The sequence below is a fragment of the Erigeron canadensis genome, chromosome 1 (assembly GCF_010389155.1).
Source record: "Erigeron canadensis isolate Cc75 chromosome 1, C_canadensis_v1, whole genome shotgun sequence".
In the NCBI taxonomy this organism is placed as follows: domain Eukaryota; kingdom Viridiplantae; phylum Streptophyta; class Magnoliopsida; order Asterales; family Asteraceae; genus Erigeron; species Erigeron canadensis.
This window is the reverse complement of record NC_057761.1, coordinates 30,226,613-30,246,752: the sequence shown is the minus strand read 5'-3', so window position 1 is coordinate 30,246,752 and position 20,140 is coordinate 30,226,613. Positions and strand designations below refer to the sequence as shown.

The 20,140-nt window shown below is 38.3% G+C and overlaps 1 protein-coding gene across 1 annotated transcript; it reads right to left on the bottom strand.

Annotated features, from left to right (window-relative positions):
- Positions 1-13,321: 13,321 nt before the first annotated feature.
- LOC122589497 (L-type lectin-domain containing receptor kinase IX.2-like) lies at positions 13,322-20,031 on the bottom strand. The gene is made up of 3 exons (XM_043761796.1): positions 19,861-20,031; positions 17,210-18,669; positions 13,322-13,640 (listed from the first exon to the last, which is right to left on the bottom strand). Exons 1-3 carry the CDS (start codon positions 20,029-20,031, stop codon positions 13,322-13,324), a joined length of 1,950 nt encoding a protein of 649 aa, XP_043617731.1.
- Between the last annotated feature and the right edge of the window lie 109 nt (positions 20,032-20,140).

Sequence of the window (20,140 nt, the reverse complement as noted above, 5' to 3'; positions counted from 1 at the left end):
GAACTTGCTCAACAAGTCAATGACTTGTCATCTCAACTCAAGGAATTCCTTCTTAGCAATCAACAAAATAACTCCTCAAACAGGAAATGCTATCTCTATGGCATGAGAGGACATATTGCAACTAATTGCAGCTGCTCAAGAGATGCTCCTGAAGTGGTTGTACAAACAAGTGCTCACACTTCAGCCTGTGCCTCATTATTTGACCCTGTCTCATCTTCCAGGATAAGTGAGAGCCCTTTTGATGAATCTTTCATCATAGACTCTGGTTCTGTCACTAACTCCATTGGAACTCATCAAACTAACCTAGCTGACTATGTTGCTTCTCAACGCATTGAGATTCCTCATTCTCAGAGTGTCATCTCCAATTCCTGGGGACGACCAGCAATGTTGGTTAAGTTTAGTGCTCCCAATGTTGTCAGCAACTCAGTTGTTCTTCAAGAAAATGGGAATAACATGATGCCCACTGATGAGAATGATAGAACTCATATCCTTGCTGATTTAGGAAACCATTTCACTCTTGAGGAAACTCTTTCCGCTGAGTCATCCACTACCACTGATGCACCTATCTTTAATTCTACCGACATACCTGTCAGTGAGTTTGAAAGTAGACCAAACTAAAACCTTCTGTCTTATCCTTGCAGGGTTCACTGGGAAAAGGAGTGTGGTATTTGGACAGTGGATGTTCAAAACACATGACTGGCTCAAAGACCTTGCTGGATAACTACGTAGAGGCTGCTGGACCTACTGTGGTGTTTGGTGATAATTCCACCGGACAAACTGAAGGTTATGGTCTCCTCTCAAATGGGTTAATCAAATTCTCCAAAGTTGCCTATGTGAACGGATTAAAACACAATCTTATAAGCATTAGTCAACTTTGTGACGTTGACTACAAAGTCATTCTTGATAAACATCAAGGGACTGTTGTAAATATCAACAAGGAAGTCGTATTGGTTGCTCCCAGAAAATGAGATGTATATCTCGTTGACTTCACTCCTATCAAAACTGATAGCGAGACTTATTTCTTTGCCAAGTCAGCTGCTGAACTAAATTGGTTATGGCACAAGCGTATGTCGCATATGAACTTCAAACTCATAAATTCACTAGCTAAGAAAAACTTGGTTTGTGGTCTTCCTCATCTATCCTTTGAAAAGGACAGACTTTGCAGCGCTTGTGAAAAAGGTAAAGGCTATAGAGCTTCCTTTAAAACCAAGCAAGCCAACTATGTCAAAGGATGCTTTCATCTCCTTCACATGGACCTCTTTGGTCCTGTAAATGTCCAAAGTCTAAAAGGTAGCAAATACACCTTAGTTATCATGGATGAATATTTGCGATACACTTGGACTATCTTCCTTCACTCCAAGAGTGATGCTGCTGAAGAGATTATAAATTTTATTAAGAAAATGGAAAATCTCAATGGCATAAGGGTTAAAGAACTCAGAAGCGATCATGGAACTGAGTTCCGAAATAACACTCTTAAATCCTTTTGTGATGATCAAGGGATCTCACAAAATTTCTCGTCTGTTAGAACTCCTGAGCAAAATGGTGTCGCTAAAAGAAGGAATAGAACCCTTATCGAGGCAGCTAGAACAATGCTCAGTGAGTCCTCCCTTCCAAACAAATTTTGGGCTGAGGCTGTCAACACAGCTTGTCACACCCAGAATCGCTGTCTGATTGTCAAAAGACATGATAAGACAGCATATGAAGTCTTAAGAGGTAAGAAACCTCAAATCAAATACTTTCATGTGTTTGGATGCCCTGTATTCATTTTGAATAATAGGGATCACCTAGGTAAGTTTGATCCCAAAGCGGATGATGGTTATTTTGTAGGATACTCATCTATAAGCAAGGCATTTAGGGTACTTAATGTTTGCCTTCAAAAAGTAGATGAATCCCTTCATGTCACTTTTGATGAAAGTTCATCTGCTTTAAAAGACATACAATCCTCTTCTTATGAAGAAGTGTTCAGTGAGTTCACTAATCCCTCCAATGAGGAAGCTGACTCATTTTCCGATGCACCTTGTACCTTACCTGAATGTCTTCAGCAGACATCTCAGGATACATCAGTGTGTACTGATGAGGAACAAGTTGTTGCTCATGTTTACTCTATTGAGCCAGTTGAGCCTATTTTGAGATCAATTCAGGCCTCCTCAGCCAACAATAAATCGTTGACTAAGGATGTTCATGCTGATGATTTCGCTGATGATGAGTTTCATGATGTCTTAGCAAATGCTGAGGATATGGAGTCTGCTGATGACTCCAACATCAATGATAACTCAACTCAGTCAAATGACTCAACTGATCATCCTGTCGCTGAACCCACTGTCACCATCGACCTTTCTTCTTACAATCCTCTCCCTGTTGTACCCATCACTCCATCTTCTGCTGATACTCAACTAGATTCTTCAAATGTTCCTGCACTCAGGTGGACAGCGAGTCACCCCGCTCACCAAGTCATTGGTGATCCCCAGAAGGGTATTGTCACTCGATCAGCGACAAGAAACACATGTCTTTATGTAAACTTCTTGTCAATGATCACTCCCAAAAATATTGGTGAGGCAATGGTTGATCCCTCTTAGGTAGCTGCCATGCAAGAGGAATTAACTCAATTTCAACGGCAACATGTCTAGTTTTTGGTTCCCTTACCACATGGTAAGGAACCTATTGGAACCAAATGGGTATATAGAAATAAAATGGACGAAGACGGTGTTGTTATACGTAACAAGGCTAGGCTGGTTGCACAAGGTTATCTTCAAGAAGAAGGAGTTGACTTTGATGAAACCTTTGCTCCAGTGGCCAGATTAGAAGCTATACGCTTTTTTTTGGCACATGCTGCTTATCGAGACTTCAAGGTCTATCAAATGGATGTTAAGAGTGCCTTCCTAAATGGAAAACTCGATGAAGAAGTCTATGTCGAGCAGGCACCTGGTTTTGAAGATCCAGCCAAGCCACATCATGTCTATCGTCTTCATAAGGCTTTATATGGTCTTAAACAAGCCCCAGGGCTTGGTACGACACCCTCTCTAAATTTCTCCTCTCGAACAACTTTCAGCGAGGATCCATTGACAGCACTCTTTTCATCTTTCGAAAAGGTGCTCATATACTGTATGTCTAAATTTATGTTGATGACATTATCTTTGGATCCTCTAGCACTAAACTATGCAAAAATTTTAGCTCCCTTATGTCATCTCATTTTGAAATGAGTATGATGGGAGAATTAACCTTCTTTCTTGGTTTACAAATACGTCAACTTGCTGATGGTATTTTTATCAATCAGGAAAAGTACATTTGAGACATGCTGGTTAAGTTTGATATGTCTGATATTTCTCCAAAGCCAACTCTCATGTCTCCTCCCAATAATCTCCATGCTGATCCTGATGTCAAGCATGTGAACCCCACTCACTATCGTGGGATGATTGGCTCGCTAATGTACCTTACAGCGAGTCGTCCTGATATCATGTTTGCCACTTGCTTATGTGCAAGATATCAAGCATCTCCTAGAGAATCTCATCTTCTTGTTGTTAAGCGAATCTTCAAATACCTGAAAGGTACCATGACCTTAGGTCTTTGGTATCCCAAGGAGTCTAATTTTGATCTTGTTGCTTATTCTGATTCTGACTATGCTGGCTGCATGTTAGATCGAAAGAGTACCAGTGGAGGATGTCAACTGTTGGGGGGGGGGAGGTTAACTAGTTGGTCTAGTAAGAAACAGCATACAGTGTCCATCTCCACTGCTGAAGCAGAATATGTGTCGGCAGCGAGTTGTTGTGCACAAGTCCTCTGGATGAAACACCAACTCGCTGACTATGACTTAGACTACCCTAAGATCCCCATTATGTGTGACAATACAAGTGCAATTGCTATCACACATAATCCTGTTCAGAATTCCAAAACCAAACACATAGACATCAGGTATCATTTCATACGTGACCATGTCATGAAAGGAGATGTTGAAATTTATTTCATCCCCACTGATGATCAACTCGCTGACATCTTCACAAAACCCTTAGATGAAAAGAGATTTAAAGATCTTGTCAGTAGGTTAGGGATGTTGAATGGTGACTCAGCTATTTAACTTACATATCATTTGTAAGCTTAAATGGAGTCAACAAGTTTAAGTTTGTCTTGCTTACTAAACAAAATAAAGGCAATGGAAAGCCAAAAGTTTCCATCTAGTCCAATAGCAAACGGTTATTGGTAAAGACTTCTAAAATCTGTTGATCCCTGTTGCTTTGGGAAAAAGCAAAATAAAGGCAATGGAAAGCCAAAAGTTTCCATCTAGTCCAATAGCAAACGGTTATTGGTAAAGACTTCTAAAATCCGTTGATCCCTGTTGCTTTGGGAAAAAGCAAAATAAAGGCAATGGAAAGCCAAAAGTTTCCATCTAGTCCAATAGCAAACGGTTATTGGTAAAGACTTCTAAAATCCGTTGATCCCTATTGCTTTGGGAAAAGCAAAATAAAGGCAATGGAAAGCCAAAAGTTTCCATCTAGTCCAATAGCAAACGGTTATTGGTAAAGACTTCTAAAATCCGTTGATCCCTGTTGCTTTGGGAAAAAGCAAAATAAAGGCAATGGAAAGCCAAAAGTTTCCATCTAGTCCAATAGCAAACGGTTATTGGTAAAGACTTCTAAAATCCGTTTATCCCTGTTGCTTTGGGAAAAAGCAAAATAAAGGCAATGGAAAGCCAAAAGTTTCCATCTAGTCCAATAGCAAACGGTTATTGGTAAAGACTCCTAAAATCCGTTGATGGCTGACAATTTGCCAAAAATTGTATCTCAGCGACCATATGTGTGTCATATGCTCGCTGATATCTAATATAAAACATGTCCTTATCGATAGGTTCACTGAGACATGTTCTATTTAGATAAAATAAAACATATTAAATAAAACATAGGACTGGATCTGAAACTCACTATTTCGGATGTAACTATGTTGGCAACGTGGCAGTCTTTTGTACCACATGTTATACACTTTTACAAAAAGTTACCCACTTGTTTTACTCAAGAACGTCATCTGTCCACTTGAGACTGTGACTGTGCCTCTGATGGTCTGTTCCTGTCAGACGCATACAGCGCACACTCAAGTATTTTGTAAATATCTTTTTTTTCAAAATGTTACTCACAGAGTTATATATATATATAGGTTTACAGTTGTTAAAACAACTGTAGATGTTGAAAATGAGGAGAGAGAAAAACTCTCTTTTGTCTTTTCGTTTCTGACCAATCATATTCCTTCACCACACCCTATATATACAAACTCATACTCATACTTTCATTTTCACGCTTTCTTTCAACTATTCATTCTCTTTCCAATCTCTTAAAATCTCTCAAAAATTGTTCATCTCCTCTAAATCTTAATCTATACTTCCTCCGTTCTTTGCATCTTCACATCTCTGTACTAAAATCAAAATGGCTTCATCATCTGACACTCCATCTGCTTCCGCCGCCACTCAGAAATCTTATCTAAATTCCTCTTCTTTCTCTCCATCTTCCAATATTGTAAAATCTTCTAAGATCTCTTTCAATGCTTCTGAGATGGTTGTTAAGCCTAATAACCATCTCGGATCGTCTGACGTACCGAAAGGTACAAAAGGATATAAGCCTATGTTGGATTTTATCCATGCTTCCCCTGCCAGTCTTTGTATAATGGCAGATCCGGAGAAGATATTTGTTCATCTTCTTCGTGAATTATGGTGGACATGCAACTATGATGAGTCCACTCAGTCGATTGTGGGTACTGTTCGAGAAGGGACGAAAACTGTCACTATCACTCCGGCGTCCCTTCGCCAAATTTTTGGGTTTCCTCAAGAAACAAATGAAAATAACTTTGTGGAGCCTGCTACTGAAAGTGAATGGAAAGCATGGCTGCCGTCGATTGGGTATAACTATAATCTAAAGAACCCTCCTTCCACGATCCCCAACAATCCTCTTAAGCAAAATCTTCCAGGGATCTGGAGAGTTCTTTTTACCCATGTAATTCAATGTATGGGTGGAAATTCTGGGTCATACAATCAGGCATCCACTACTTCTATGCCTATGATTCATGCGCTTGCAGAAGGGAGGTTTGTTGACTTTGGGCTGCTGATATTCAATGACATGAAGAACAAGATCTCCATGAACAATAGGTCACATACAGTACCTTTTGTTAGACTATTCTCAGTAATCTTCAAGGAAGCTCTCGGTGATGCCTACTCGCTGCCAGACGCTTCAACAATCCCAATTGCAATGGTTGGGAACAACATATATAAGCAGCCAGCTGAACATCTTGTTGCAAGGCTCACCTCTCACATGAAAGAGGTATTATTTTCTTTAAACTCCTCTCTATACCCCAAAGACAGCGACATGGAGGTAGCACTTCTTTCTGATGAAGTGGCTGATACGGTCGTTGTGGATGCCCAAATGCCTTCGGAGGCTGGTTCGCTGAAAAACCCCCCAGCGACCTCCAAAGCCCCCAAACAAGCCAAAAGAAAATCTAAGGCAGCATCCCCAACTAAAGATATTCAATCTTCACCCTCCGCTGTCGTCCCAAAACGAAAGCGGAGTAATACAAAGGGCACACCAAAGGTTAGGATGTCCTCTACGCCCATGGACACTAGTACCCAAGCCACCCCATCAGCAGCCTCCCAACAGGCTGTTGACGAGTTAAATGGGAGCAGCAAGCAGCCACCTCAAATTTCTATAGGAGAGGTTGGTGAAGATATATTGGGTCACCCCAACCCACTAGAGGTCTAAGTCCAAATCCACCCCAAATAAATATTCCCCCTTCTTCTCAAATACCTTCTGAGTCGTTGACAGCAGCCAGATCACAGGTGATGCTAGAGTCAACATCCTCTACGGCCGATGATACCTTAGTGCAACAACACACTGAGGTTGAGGCACCAGGTTCCCTTTCCCCAAACTCTATGAATGTATCGGAAACTGTTTGTGCAGGGACCGAGACTAACTTTTTTGCAGACTTTGAAATGGAAGACGAGTATGGCAGCGAGTTTGATCCACAAGATGCTCAAGCAGAAGTTACACTCGCTGCCGCTGAAGAGAGTGAAGAAGAAGTGGTTGTATGTGAATTTTTGGAAGGTGATATGGGCTATATAATTATTGGCGAACCTCAAAATAATGAAGAGATGCCCGAGATGCTTGCTGACATACCCCCTCCTCCTTCTTATTCTCCAAGGCCCACAGCAATTTTTGAACCTGTGGGACACTTTGGAGAGTTTAAGACTGAGCTTAATAATGAAGAATTGCATAGAAGGAAGGAGCTATGCAAGAATCAACGCATTAGGCCGGGAGTGTATGTTGAAGTGGAAGAATTGGATGATGAAGTGATCATGGAAGTACCCGCTATGCATCATCCAGATTTCTTTGGCACTCCTTGCTCCAAGTACCCAGTCTCTCTAAGAACTCTAAGGATGCCAGATCTTGACGATGCTGAAAGGATGTACACTGCAGTTGACTTGCCTGGGCTTGATTATGTTGAAACATATCAATTGCAAGAACTGTTAAGAAGAATACAAGTGTGTCAAAGTCAAGGAAACAGGCATGGGTACTTGTATGCATGGTTGGTTGATCAGGTTTCCCAAGTACATTTAGAAGCGCATACAAACTTTCAATACTTGGTGCATAGCAGTGATAATCTTAATGATGGGCTGGCTGAGCAGAAAGATGTGATTATCATAATGATTAAGGCCCAGCAGCAACACACTACATCAAATGAAAGGCTCTTCAAGCAAAATCAAACCCTTCTAAATGCAAGTATGAATCGGGTTAGTGTCTCAAACTCCTCTATCTCTGCCTCGCTGAACAAACTTAAAGAACAAATTGCTAAGTCAGCGACGGCTACTGAAAGCACTGCCCTTCTCTCTTCTCTTCAACAACTCTCCCAATCAAATATTCTCTTCACTGCTCATCTCAATCATCTTCAAAACTCAATCAACTCCTTCTCAAAAAGTCAAAACAATTTCCTCTCAACTCTCACAAATGAGATAGCCTCTCTCAAATCTTCTTTAAACTTCTCTTCATCGGCTGTTGATAAGCTAATGATAGATGAATCCATCAGCAGCCAACGCAAGCTTAAAAAGGAGGTCTCTGACCTCAAACAAATGATGAAGGAGATGATGGGTCTCCTCAAAAAGGATAAAGTGGAAGTAGCAAGTAATCCAGCTACTTCCAAGGGGGAGAAAACTGCGGTTAATGAGGAGACCCCAACTGCTGAAAGTGTCCCCCTTGCTGCAAAAGACAATGTATAGGTAGCAAGTGTTGAGGGGGAGCAAGCTGAAGAAGAAATTGCAAAGCCCGCTGAAGTTGTGCCAACGAGGCCAATAAATGTGTCCTCTTTCAAGCCAACTGATGAGTTTCATGCTGCCCTTGTAAAGAAGTATGCTGATAAGGGAAAAGCAGTAGCAGTAACTCAAGGCAAACCACCTAAGGTTCCCATCTCAGCAACTGCACAAAAAGACAAGCTCATGTCTGGTGCTCTTCCCAAGACTTCTTCAAAAGCATCTGCTGAACTCACTCCCACTGAGACAGTCATCCAAGAAGAGTTGAGGAAAAAGAAAATTTAAGAAGAACTATCTCAGAAACTGATAAGTGAGCTGATTGTCAATGAGGAACTTGAGGGTGCTGATGATGAAACTAAAAGGTTAGCCGAGCAGTCTGGTGGCTTGGAAGCTCTGAAGAGGAAAGAGCTTGAATTCTTTGTGAGTAAGGAGAAGAAGCTTGAAGAAGCACGCCAAGCCTATCTTACTTCAAGAGAGGTGAGGCAAAGAAAAGAAGAGATCATGTGGATCAAGCCTGCTCTTACTCAACAAGGAATGAACCTTCAAGTTCAGAGGAAAGGTGTGCCCAGGATGTTCACTCTTAAGAATGTCAAATTTGACACCCTTGGGCCCACTGAGTGGATCGAAATCTATAAGCTCATCAAAGACAACAAAACACCGGTCTTTGATCCACTCCTAAAGATGGCTGGTGATCAAATCAAGCAGACAAGGAGGATGGAAAAGAAGTACAAAATTGAAGACTCCTTGCTCAGCGCTGCCAGACATCCATATTCTCCTCCTCCTCAGCAACCCAGAAGTGGTGTCAAGAGGACAGCTTCTGGTCAGGGTACATCCTCTCTCCCCACCATGCTTAGAGCTTTACCAAAGTCTGATATTGGGGAGGAATCATCACTCAACCTTCGCATGCCTTAAAGACTGCTATTTGTAGAAGGGTTGTACAGTGAAGATCTGGGAGGTTTTTGCTTTACAAATGTTCATGGTCATGAGCTCTTCTTCAGGACCAGTGAAATCTCCATTGCTCCCTCTGGATTTCTTGTTAAATTAAGAAAATATTGCTCAAGGACTTCAAACAATCCAAGATTCATTCAGCTGATCGATCAAGAGCTAATGAAGTCCGAGAGACAAAAAGATAAGGCGTTCATAGAAGCAAAACAAGAATCCGTGTGGGAGTAGATTAATACTTGTAATTTGTTTACTTTGCTGTATTTGTAAATTGTTCGTCATATATAAAATCAGCATTGTACCAAAGACCTCTTGTCAAATATTTATGATTGCAAACCTTCTATTCAGCTAAGTCTCCTCAACGAATAGGGGGAGATTGTTGGATCAGGGATTCACTGAGGGACTCAGCGAGTGACTCACTCAGCGAGCTCTCAGCGAGCACATATATCTGCAAGCATGATCTATCTTCAAAGTCTAAAGTATATGTTCAATGACTCATCGTCCAGTATTTGTAAGTCAAATATGAGCGGGAATTTGAAGAATAGAAGAATGGTATCAAGGACACGTGTTGAAAGATCAAGATGAAGACATGTGACATTGCACTACTTCGGTGCAATGGAGTTTCTCTTTCATACCGTTTTTGGAAACAAACAAGATGAAGGAAAGAGACCTCTGCAGATCTGAATGATCCACCGATAGATAGTTGACAACCTTCATGTGTCAACATCTACTAGAGTAGTTATGTGATTCCTTATCTGCCTATAAAAGGAATCACTTGACCTAGCCACCATTTGGTTGGTGTGTTCCACAGTTTTTACTTTATTCTCTTTTGTTATTTGTTAAGTTTTTGTGTGTTCAAAAACTTAACATATTTTTCTGTTTATTGTTGTTGTTGTTAAACAACCATCCATGTTTTCATCGTTTAGTTTGAAATACATATAACTAAACAAAGTTCTTTACTTCTCGTCTCTGTTCTTGTTATTTCATATTTATCTTACAAGTTAGTTAATCAAACACAAGTAGTGCATTAAAGGACCATCAATCTTTTCTTTTTTTTGTTCACTGTTGTTGTAAAACAACCATCCATGTTTTCATCGTTTAGTTTGTAATACATATAACTAAACTAATTCTTTACTTCTCGTCTCTATTCTTGTTATTTCACATTTACATTATAAGTTAGTAAATCAAACACAAGCAGTGCATTCTTGGACCATCAATTAGTATGTGTTGAGTCTTGGATTCGCTGACCAGACTTGCTCGCTGACGTGTGTCGTCAGTGAGTCTTCAGCGAGTCCAGTGACTCTTTTCAGCGGGTTGTATGCGGCCCAAATGTTTGTCATGGCGAGAAGAATTCAAACCAGATGAAGACAAAAGTCACATGGTGGTTCTTCCAACTGTAATTTGCCTTGTATGGCTAAGGTACAGTTGGGACCAATTCAAGGGTTTTCTCTTTCATACCCGATTTGGTAAAGAAGACAAAGGCTCTTGCATGCAAGTACTTCGAGCCAATGGAACGTCGACAACCACCATTGAGTCACTATCATTGTAAGGTTGTGTTGCCCTAATTCTCCTCTATAAAAGGCAACACAACCGCAACATAAAAAAGCGTGTTAGTCACCTTTAAAAAGTGTGTGTCACTTTTCTTGTAATTGTATAAGTTTGTAATGTGTCTAGACTTAGCAATTACTTTATTCATTTGTATTCTTGTAAGTCAAGTTTGTAATATCGACCATGTATTCATCGTTTAATCAATGATACATATGATTATACTTGCATAGATGTGTTACAATTGAACTTGTTATTGTTCTTGTTGATTACCTTCTTATTTACTTTCTTGTCTAGCTTAATTATAATATAAGTTGTGCAATCTGTGGACTGTCAGTATGCTACATGATTATTTGTGATGAGGGTTAAATAGTATGCTAGGAACCATGATTATTAAGAACCATGATTATTTGTGATCAGGGGTTAAATAGTATGCTAGAAACCATGATTATTGATGATCAATGTGCTTGTCATCCGGATTTAAAAACGATCGTATGACAATCTAGTGTGTACAGTGATTATTTGTGACCAGGTTGTTTATTTGTGATCAAGGGTTAAATAGTATGCTAGGAACCATACGATCAAGTTGTGGAGCCGGTGGATAGCAAGCAATCATCGAATGACAATCTGGTGTGTACAATGATTATTTGTGCTAAACCTTTGTATATATGTGATCAAGTTGATTACCTTTGGTTGTAAAGGGTAAAATATATGTGCATGTACTGCTTTTTTATTGATGTTTGGAAGTGCAACAAGTAAGTGGGATGCATATATTATTAGTAGTAGAGAGTATAATGATCATGTGTCCGTTTTAATATGTCCATTTCAAGAGTATAATGCAGTTGTGGAGTCGATGGATCACAAGCAATCAACGAAGAAAATCAAAACAGGTGCCTGCAAGTGTTTGGAGTAAAAAGCATAAGTTAGAAGATGAAGGGACTAGCAAAGCACCCCAAAAAAATGAATTAATAAGGTACATGGGAGCAGTGTTAGATCATCTAGGTTGGCAGGCTTCATTTGATTTTGACAGACTAGCTTGCATATTAATTTTGTTGTACATTAATGGTGTAGAAGAATGTGGTGGATGTTTTCATAAGCCACTCGTTGGACATTTGGTTGTTTAATGTTATGATTTTTTAATTTATTTGCGAGATATCCAGATTTATTAGCTAGCCATTGTTATGTTTTGTCGATTTGATATGAAATCAAAACGATTGTATCGATCAAGCGATGATATTGGTATTTGTTCAGTGCTTCAATAATTTCTTGATAGAATTGGAGAAATTTAATAGCTATTTAAAGGCTACCGAATGCTTCACTAGATCAACAAATGTTATGGTTTTTTATTCAACATGAAAATAAAATCTAATAATGATGGATATAACCATATCTAAGATAGTTTCTAATGATAGAAAACACATACTTGTAGTTTTAAGAGTAATAAAAAGAGCGTTGTTTGGAAGAAAAGAGGTTAACGATGAATTAAAAATCAAAATTGGTGGAAGAAGGCTAGTGATTTTAAAAAAGTCATAAATGAAGGAGATAAAAACCGGGAGATGATTTTCTATAATTTTGATTAATTTAAATATTCATTAGTATATTACATTACTACCCGTAATTAAAAAGTTTCCTAAAAGTTCTTGTTTTTTTAAAGGTTCTCAATAGAACTTTTCACTATATATATAACTTAAAATGACACAAGCCACGTAAATAGTTAGCCATGTGTCGATCAAAAAAATCCACAATCATGTTTTAGTTTAGTGGTAGGAATGTGTTATTATGCAACAAATTATATGTATGTTAACTTATGTAATTTTTTTTATTTATTTATTCATGTATAAGGATTCTTTTGAATTTGAATATGTTATTTACTAGCTTGTTGTCGCTGTTGTTTTGCAAAAGTGCACGAGGTTCATCTTTTAACATATTGTCCACTTTGAATGTCATTAATGCATTCAAATTATTAACATCTAATACTTGTCATTTTTTTTATAAAAATAGAAAAAAACAAATTCTTGAGCTTTCGATCCACTTTCAAGTTAATGGCTCATGCATCTTTAAATTTGAGAAGGAATAGGGTTTTTGTTGTTTACTTTTTACTCTTTTAGCCCAACAACTTCGTCCAAACCCATTTCAAATATACATGTTCATGTATTTTTCAGAGATAATCCGAATATCCGAAATTTTTGAAAACTTCATCCAATATCCGAATTTGAATATTATAGAGGAGATAAAATGAAGTAGAGATAAAAGATTTTGAATAAAGTATAGGAGAGAAAAAAATTAGTGGATGAGATTTGAGGAGAGAGAGAAAAATGAATTGTTGAAATTTTTTCCAAGGGTATTAAGAATATATGACAATGGTATTTTGGGATTTCAACTACTTAAAATTGAAAAAATAGAGGAAACAAATGTTTTATAATATAGTAGAGATAGAGATAAAATTATATCTAATAATACATATAATATTTATATGTTAATATTTCTTATATACATGAACCTTACCCTACACACATATATAAACATCACTTCATGCTAACAAGTAAATGCTTGCAATTACATTTAATTGAATAGCAAAACAGATGGAGAAGTAGTCGAAGAATCACCAAGTAATGAAGGAATTGGAGGGGCATTAAATGTTGTTTTTGGCATCTTTGATGGGAGTATCGGAAGGGAAACTTCAGAGTTCACTTGCCTCATTGAAGGGCGTCGGTCTGTGCAAGAGTGTGCACACCATAACCCAACGATCACCAAACGCTCAATTTCTTTTGTGTAGTTTGAGCCAACAGACGGATCAATTGCTTCTAGAAGAGTTCGAGTCCCATACAGATGCCAAACCCATTCTAATAAACTTGTTTGTCTTTCCTCATCTGCCGTGAACCTGATGCGCCCACTGTTGAAATATAACATGATTCAATTCGTAATATACACGTACCGTGAGATCCAGAAGAACCTGTAAAGGCATTAAACATATTTGTCATTGATTTCGGGTTCCCAAAATAAGATGATTGATTTAGGATGGAGTGATGAATTCTGATCTAATGAATTCAACAGAGAAGATGGACGAATTATTTGATATGGGGGGCTGTGTATTTCGTTGTGATTAACCACAAATTAGGGTTAATTACTCTCTATATATATAAGGAGAGTATTTTCATATTAAGTCCCTCTGGTGTTTAATTCGTGCCTCATTAGTCCTCTCAAGTCCAATCACCTAATGGGAAACCCTATAATATGTCTTTAAGAGTAAATACGTCCATCGAATATTTACTTAGACATAGGGATTTCATTATCGTCAATTATCATATCAGGAATGACACATGATCAGTGACGGTCACACTAACGTGGTTCCAACACCCACAAGCTATTTCAAGTGCAATAACTCCAACGCTATATATATCAGATTCTTTGCTTGCTTTGCCGGTCATCACATATTCAGGAGCCATGTAACCCAATGTCCCGGCCAACATGGTTGTCTTTGAGCTTTTGTCATGATCAACCAACCTAGCTAACCCAAAATCCCCAAGCTGTGCATTAAATTTTGAGTCCAACATAACATTGCTCGATTTACCATCTCTATGCAAAATACATTCCTTCTTCATGAAGATATGACAAAGCAGAAGCGAGACCATATGAAATTCTGACCATATGCAATTCTTTTCCTCTTGTCCCATATCAACCAACTTTTCTGCTTAAACAGATGTAAATCTAAGCTCCCATTTTCCATAAACTCGTAAATAAGCAGGAGCTCGCTTTTCTCATGGCACCAGCCCTTAAGTTCCACCAAATTTTTGTGTCTCAGTTGTCTAGTTATTTTAACTTCCGCAATACTCCTTGATCCCCAGTTCAAAAGTCTTGGACACCCTTTTGACCGCGATATACATATTACTATCTTTCAAAAATCCTTTATAAACCCCTCCAAAACCTCCCTCCCCAAGCTTGTTTGTCTCTGCAAAACCACCCGTTGCCTGAAGAATTTCGTTGTAAGAGAATCTTTTTGGTTCAGTGCCATGTTCGAAATCTTTGTTCATATCCGCATCATATCCCATTTCATGTCTTCTGTGTTTGTTTATGCTTTCCAAGTTACCAAAAACGTAAGGTTAGGATGTACACTCTTATATATCTTGAATGCTTAACACATGTATCATAGAGATCAAATCCTAACTCTGTTCTGTTTTCTGCGCTGATCTACCTTTTCTTGATACACCAACTTCATTTTCATTCTGAATGGATCTCCGAGGGTTTTGTACCGTTATACCTGTGCCTGTGGTCAATGAAGTATTTTTATGACCAAAGTTCTAAAAAATTAGACCAAGTATATGATGAAGGTAATATGGTTGACTTTGGGCAGATCTGTAGATATCGCGACAGCTTCTTGCAATTTAGCAAGACCATAAAGCTTGCTGGTAACAAATGAGTATTGGAATGGTTTTAACATGCTCCAAGAGTCATAAAAATCTTCACCCAGAGTGGATGTGAGATTAACGGCCCGATTGCAGCACACTTAGCCTGTAGAACTAGCTACAGAATACTTAACCTTCTAACAGCAGTTTATCCTAATTTTACTACAACAAAACTCACCTTTGGAGCAAACCAAAAACGGCATCTTTGACAACAAACAACTCTCTGGCAACTGTATTTAACCCCAACACAAAAAGACTGACCATATTGACTTTCTTACAAACACAATCAAAATACAACATTATAGTGTTTATCAATCAACACAGCCATGATTCAAGATAGCAACATTATTTAGCACATGCAATTCACAGCTCAGCTTTTCATGATGCCTTTCCCACCGTTTGTCCATCCTTAGCTTGTGACATGCTTGGACCTACATCCATAACATCTATAAAAGTAATCTAATGCTTAGTGAATGTATAAGCAGCTAAATAAATGAATTTACAACCATAAACTGCCATATGATCCGCCCACTTGATTAAGCCATCAATGGATCCATTCGGCCATATAAGAATCCCCGCCTTTCTCATAAACAGGGAACTCACACAATTATGTCAATCCTAGACATATAACAAGTAATTCAAAAAACAGGTAATCAGCCAACGAAGATTCGTATCAGCCTCATAATCATACAAAGCCTCTTACACGTATGTAATCTGACTCTATATAACCCACCCGATTCATTTAGGTCCTATATACTCGCCTTTGGTTCAAAAATGAACACTTACGGACATACAAGTTTTCACTCCTTAGCAGTTAGCTCCTATAACAACTAACAAGCAACACATAAACAACCACATATGTTACTAATGATCGACCTAAGATGGTCATTTTCACTTTTACGGTTTACTAGCTAACATCAAAATAATCCTCTTTTAGGTCATTAAAGGTTTGACTTTTAAAGTCAATCTAGTCATGTTCTTCATAAGAACTACCAAAACCGAACCAGCTTTGATGGCATCACTCAACATGGTTTCAACACCTCCAATAACAATTAATGCACTTATGTTAAGCAGTCAACTAGTCTGCCTCAAATATACATATAATCAAATTTTGTATAAAAGTCACATTGAAATTGAAACTTGATTTTCTACAAAGTAACCTTTACATCAAAAATTCATATATCTCATATCAACAAAGACATCAATTAAGACGAACCTCACTTTATTAATCATCACTTAAGATTCAACACTCAACCTAAATCTTTAACCAGTTTGACTTTTAAAATCAACCTTCAAAATATTTAACACTTGAAATTTTACTTCTAGGAATCAAGTTCCTTAATTGGATCGGTTTCTTCTTCCTTCCTCGTACTTGCTACCCCCCCCCCCTCTCTCTCTCACTAGAATGTTTTAGTATGTGGGCGTAAGTGAGCGTTCGGTGTAGCTTGTGTTTAGTTTATTTGTGATAAGCTTAATTTCTATGTTTTATTCTAGATTTTATTAATTTGATGACTTCAATATAAAACATAAGCTCATTAATTAGAAAAAAAAAATTTAAAAATTGCTTATGGAAAATAAGTTATATGATAATAAGTTATAAGCTTCAAAAATAACCTAGCCGAAACACCCCTTAAGTATAAATTAAAAAAAATAATCATCTTTGTGTTCTCACAGTTTTAAATTTTTCATTTTAGGGATATCATCCGTACTGTGGCAGCATCCAACCTTGGTACTTCCCCTCCCACACACTAAAAGAATCACCAAATAACATAGGAGTTGGAGGTACATATAAAGCAATTTGTTGCATCTTTGATGGGAATGTAGGTAGGGAAGCTTCAGAGTTTAATACTTGAATGGCTTGCCTCATTGATGGGCGTTGGTCTGCGTGAGGGTGTGCACACCATAACCCGACGATCACCAACCGCTCAACTTCTTCTGTGTAGTCTGAGCCAAGAGACGGATCGAGCGCTTCTAGAAGAGTTCCAGTCCCGTAGAGATCCCAAACCATTCTACTTAAGTTGTTTGTCTTTCCTCATTAGCCGTGTACCTGACGGGTTTTCGCCCACAAGCTATTTCAAGTGCAACAACTCCAAAGCTATATACATCGGATTCTTTGCTTGCTTTGCCCGTAATCACATATTCAGGAGCCATGTAACCTAATGTCCCAGCAACTATGGTTGTTTGGGACCTTTTCTCATGGTCAACCAACTTAGCTAACCCAAAATCACCAAGTTTTGCATCGAAATTTGAGTCCAACATAACATTGCTCGATTTGATATCCCTATGCAAAATACATTCCTTGCATTCTTCACGAAGATATGACAAAGCAGAGGCCAGACCATGTGCAATTCTTTTCCTCTTGTCCCATGTCAACATGCTTTTCTGCTTAAACAAATGTAAATCTAAGCTCCCATTTTCCATAAACTCATAAACAAGCAGGAGTTCGCTTTTCTCATGGCACCAGCCTTTAACTTCAACCAGATTTTTGTGCCTCAATCGGCTAATTATTTTAACTTCCGTAGTATACTCCTTGATCCCCTGTTCAGAAATCTTGGACACCCTTTTGACCGCAACATAGGTATTTAGATCTTTCAAAAAGCCTTTATAAACCCCTCCAAAACCTCCCTCCCCAAGCTTGTTCGTCTCTCCAAAACCAGCAGTTGCCTTAAGAATTTCCTTGTAAGAGAATCTTTTTGGTCCAGTCCCCTGTTCGAAATCTTTGTTCATCTCCGCATCATATCCCACTTCATGTCTTCTGTATTTGTTCCTCCTCCATAAGTAATATAAAATAACAATAGCCGAAAAAGAAAGTACAACCACTAATCCAGCTATTAATCCCACCTTATGACCTGCCATTTTATTTTCATCTACAGGCATATGGTTTGTGGTAGGTGGTAGCAGGCTATTTTGAGTATTGTTTTTCAGTCTAGTGGCTGGTGGTTGTGTCTTTTTTTCATCAACCTGTAGATTTGAACTACTAAAACTCCATGATGATACTGCAACCTTCTCAAACTGAATTCCGGATGCTGCTGAAAACCCAAAAATAACCCACTCGGGCAATACATCCCTTAGATCAATGATGTAATTAAGGTCAATTACACCATATACAATGTCAGTAACAGAAACACCAAGGTTTTTTGACAGAGAATCATAGGTCACGCTAGCTTGACAGTGTGCTCCTTCTGTTATATTGATCGTCCATTTCTTGAACACGGAAGAATTAAGGGAGTTAACGTTGATGCCTACATGACGATCATTTGGGGAAAGCTCTGCTGGATCCCACCAACTGTTCCAGTAAGTATCAAACTCCACAGCGACAAAAGGTTTCAACTTTGTATAGGATGAGTTATCAATTGGAAGACCCAACGCTCCACCGATTGTTGCCACTGAATTATTCTCAGCAAGGAAGAATGTGAGGCCATCAGCATAATAATATTCAGTTATACTCGCCTCGATCACGAATGAGAATTTGGTAGAAAAGCAATCTGTTGTATATCCCCCGGCCCGCTGTAAAAGTTTTATTATCAGGAATCAATTGCATTTCGTTTATAGTGATAATCGCATCACCCATAATATGTATATCCGTGTTCTGATTTTGGGAACTGAGATTTCTAAAATCGAAACAGCATATGATTTTGGAACTTGTATATATATATATATATAATCTGCTTCATGAGGGATGATCAAGACAAGAAGAAAATATATTGAGATGGCCATATATCATATATGATACAGCATATGATTTTGGAACTTGTATATATAATAATATAATACTAATAATATATGAACATGTTGCCTACTTAAAAAATATCATTCAGTCCCTTTTGAATTCTTAGACACTTTGAAATCGTTTTCAGACCCACTGCATACATTTACATATCGAGGACTATTTGCATACCAAACTTTGAATTAAGTTGATTTCATCTGTCACTCTCGTTTGAAAGCCATACTCTATGTCTCTATCTAACGTAAATAGCATTAATTTCTTGATACAACTTATTTTTAAAACAAAAGATTATGTTTCAGCGTTTACTTTTACCAAATCCAAATTTCATGCTATTTTGTTTGCATTTGTTATCCCATCTTGTCATTCAAATGACGACCAGTTAGATGATCCATGCTTCTCACATTTGATGATCGATCTGCTAAGTTATCATATGTATTTGTTTGACTCCCACTGAAAAGTCCGCCGACCCAGTCAAACTCACCACAAGTTGGATCTGGGCTTCTCGGCCTCTACATATATATTGGCCAATTGGGCATTTCAAAGAGTTACAAGTTCAAGTTTGGATATTTTTAAAATAATTAGATTGAATCCTGTGTCAAAGTACACAAGAGGTTAATGATATTTTTAAAATAAAATAAATTATATACTTGCAATAACATTTATTGAAAAGCAAAGCCGATGGAGAAGTAGTTGAAGAATCACCAAATTCTGAAAGAGTTGGAGGTGGGTTAAAAGTGATTTTCGGAAACTTTGGGGGGAGTATAGGCAGGGAAGCTTCGGAGTTCAATACTTGATCGAATGCGACGAATGGCTTGCCTCATTGTAGGCCTTTGGTCCGCATGAGGGTGTGCATACCATAACCCAACGACCACTAACTGCTCAATTTGTTATGTGTTGTTTGAGCCAAGAAATGAATCAACTGCTTCTGGAAGATCGAGTTCCAGTCCATAGAGATCCCAAACTCATTCTACTAAAGTTGTTTGCCTTTCCTCATCAGCCCTGTACCCGATGGGTTTTCGCCCACAGGCTATTTCAAATGCAACAACTCCAAAGCTAAATACATCGGATTCTTTACATGCTTTTCCCGTCATCACATATTCAGGAGCCATGTAACCCAACGTCCCAGCCAATATGGTTGTCATCCTTTCTCATGGTCAACCAGCTTAACCAACCCAAAATCACCAAGCTTTGCGTTCTAATTTGAGTCCAACATAACAATGCTCGATTTAAAGTGACTTTTACATTAATTGA

What these genes read in the sequence shown, in the direction of transcription:
- LOC122589497 (XM_043761796.1), bottom strand. Translation starts at nt 20,031, where the DNA reads ATGACAACCATATTGGCTGGGACGTTGGGTTACATGGCTCCTGAATAT. An exon ending in AGGAAAGGCAAACAACTTTA is followed by an intron (nt 18,670 to 19,860) that starts GTAGAATGAGTT and finishes AAACTTTTACAG; the next exon opens with CGGGCCGGGGGATATACAAC. An exon ending in TGTGGGCGAAAACCCGTCAG is followed by an intron (nt 13,641 to 17,209) that starts GTACACGGCTAA and finishes TGGGCGCATCAG; the next exon opens with GTTCACGGCAGATGAGGAAA.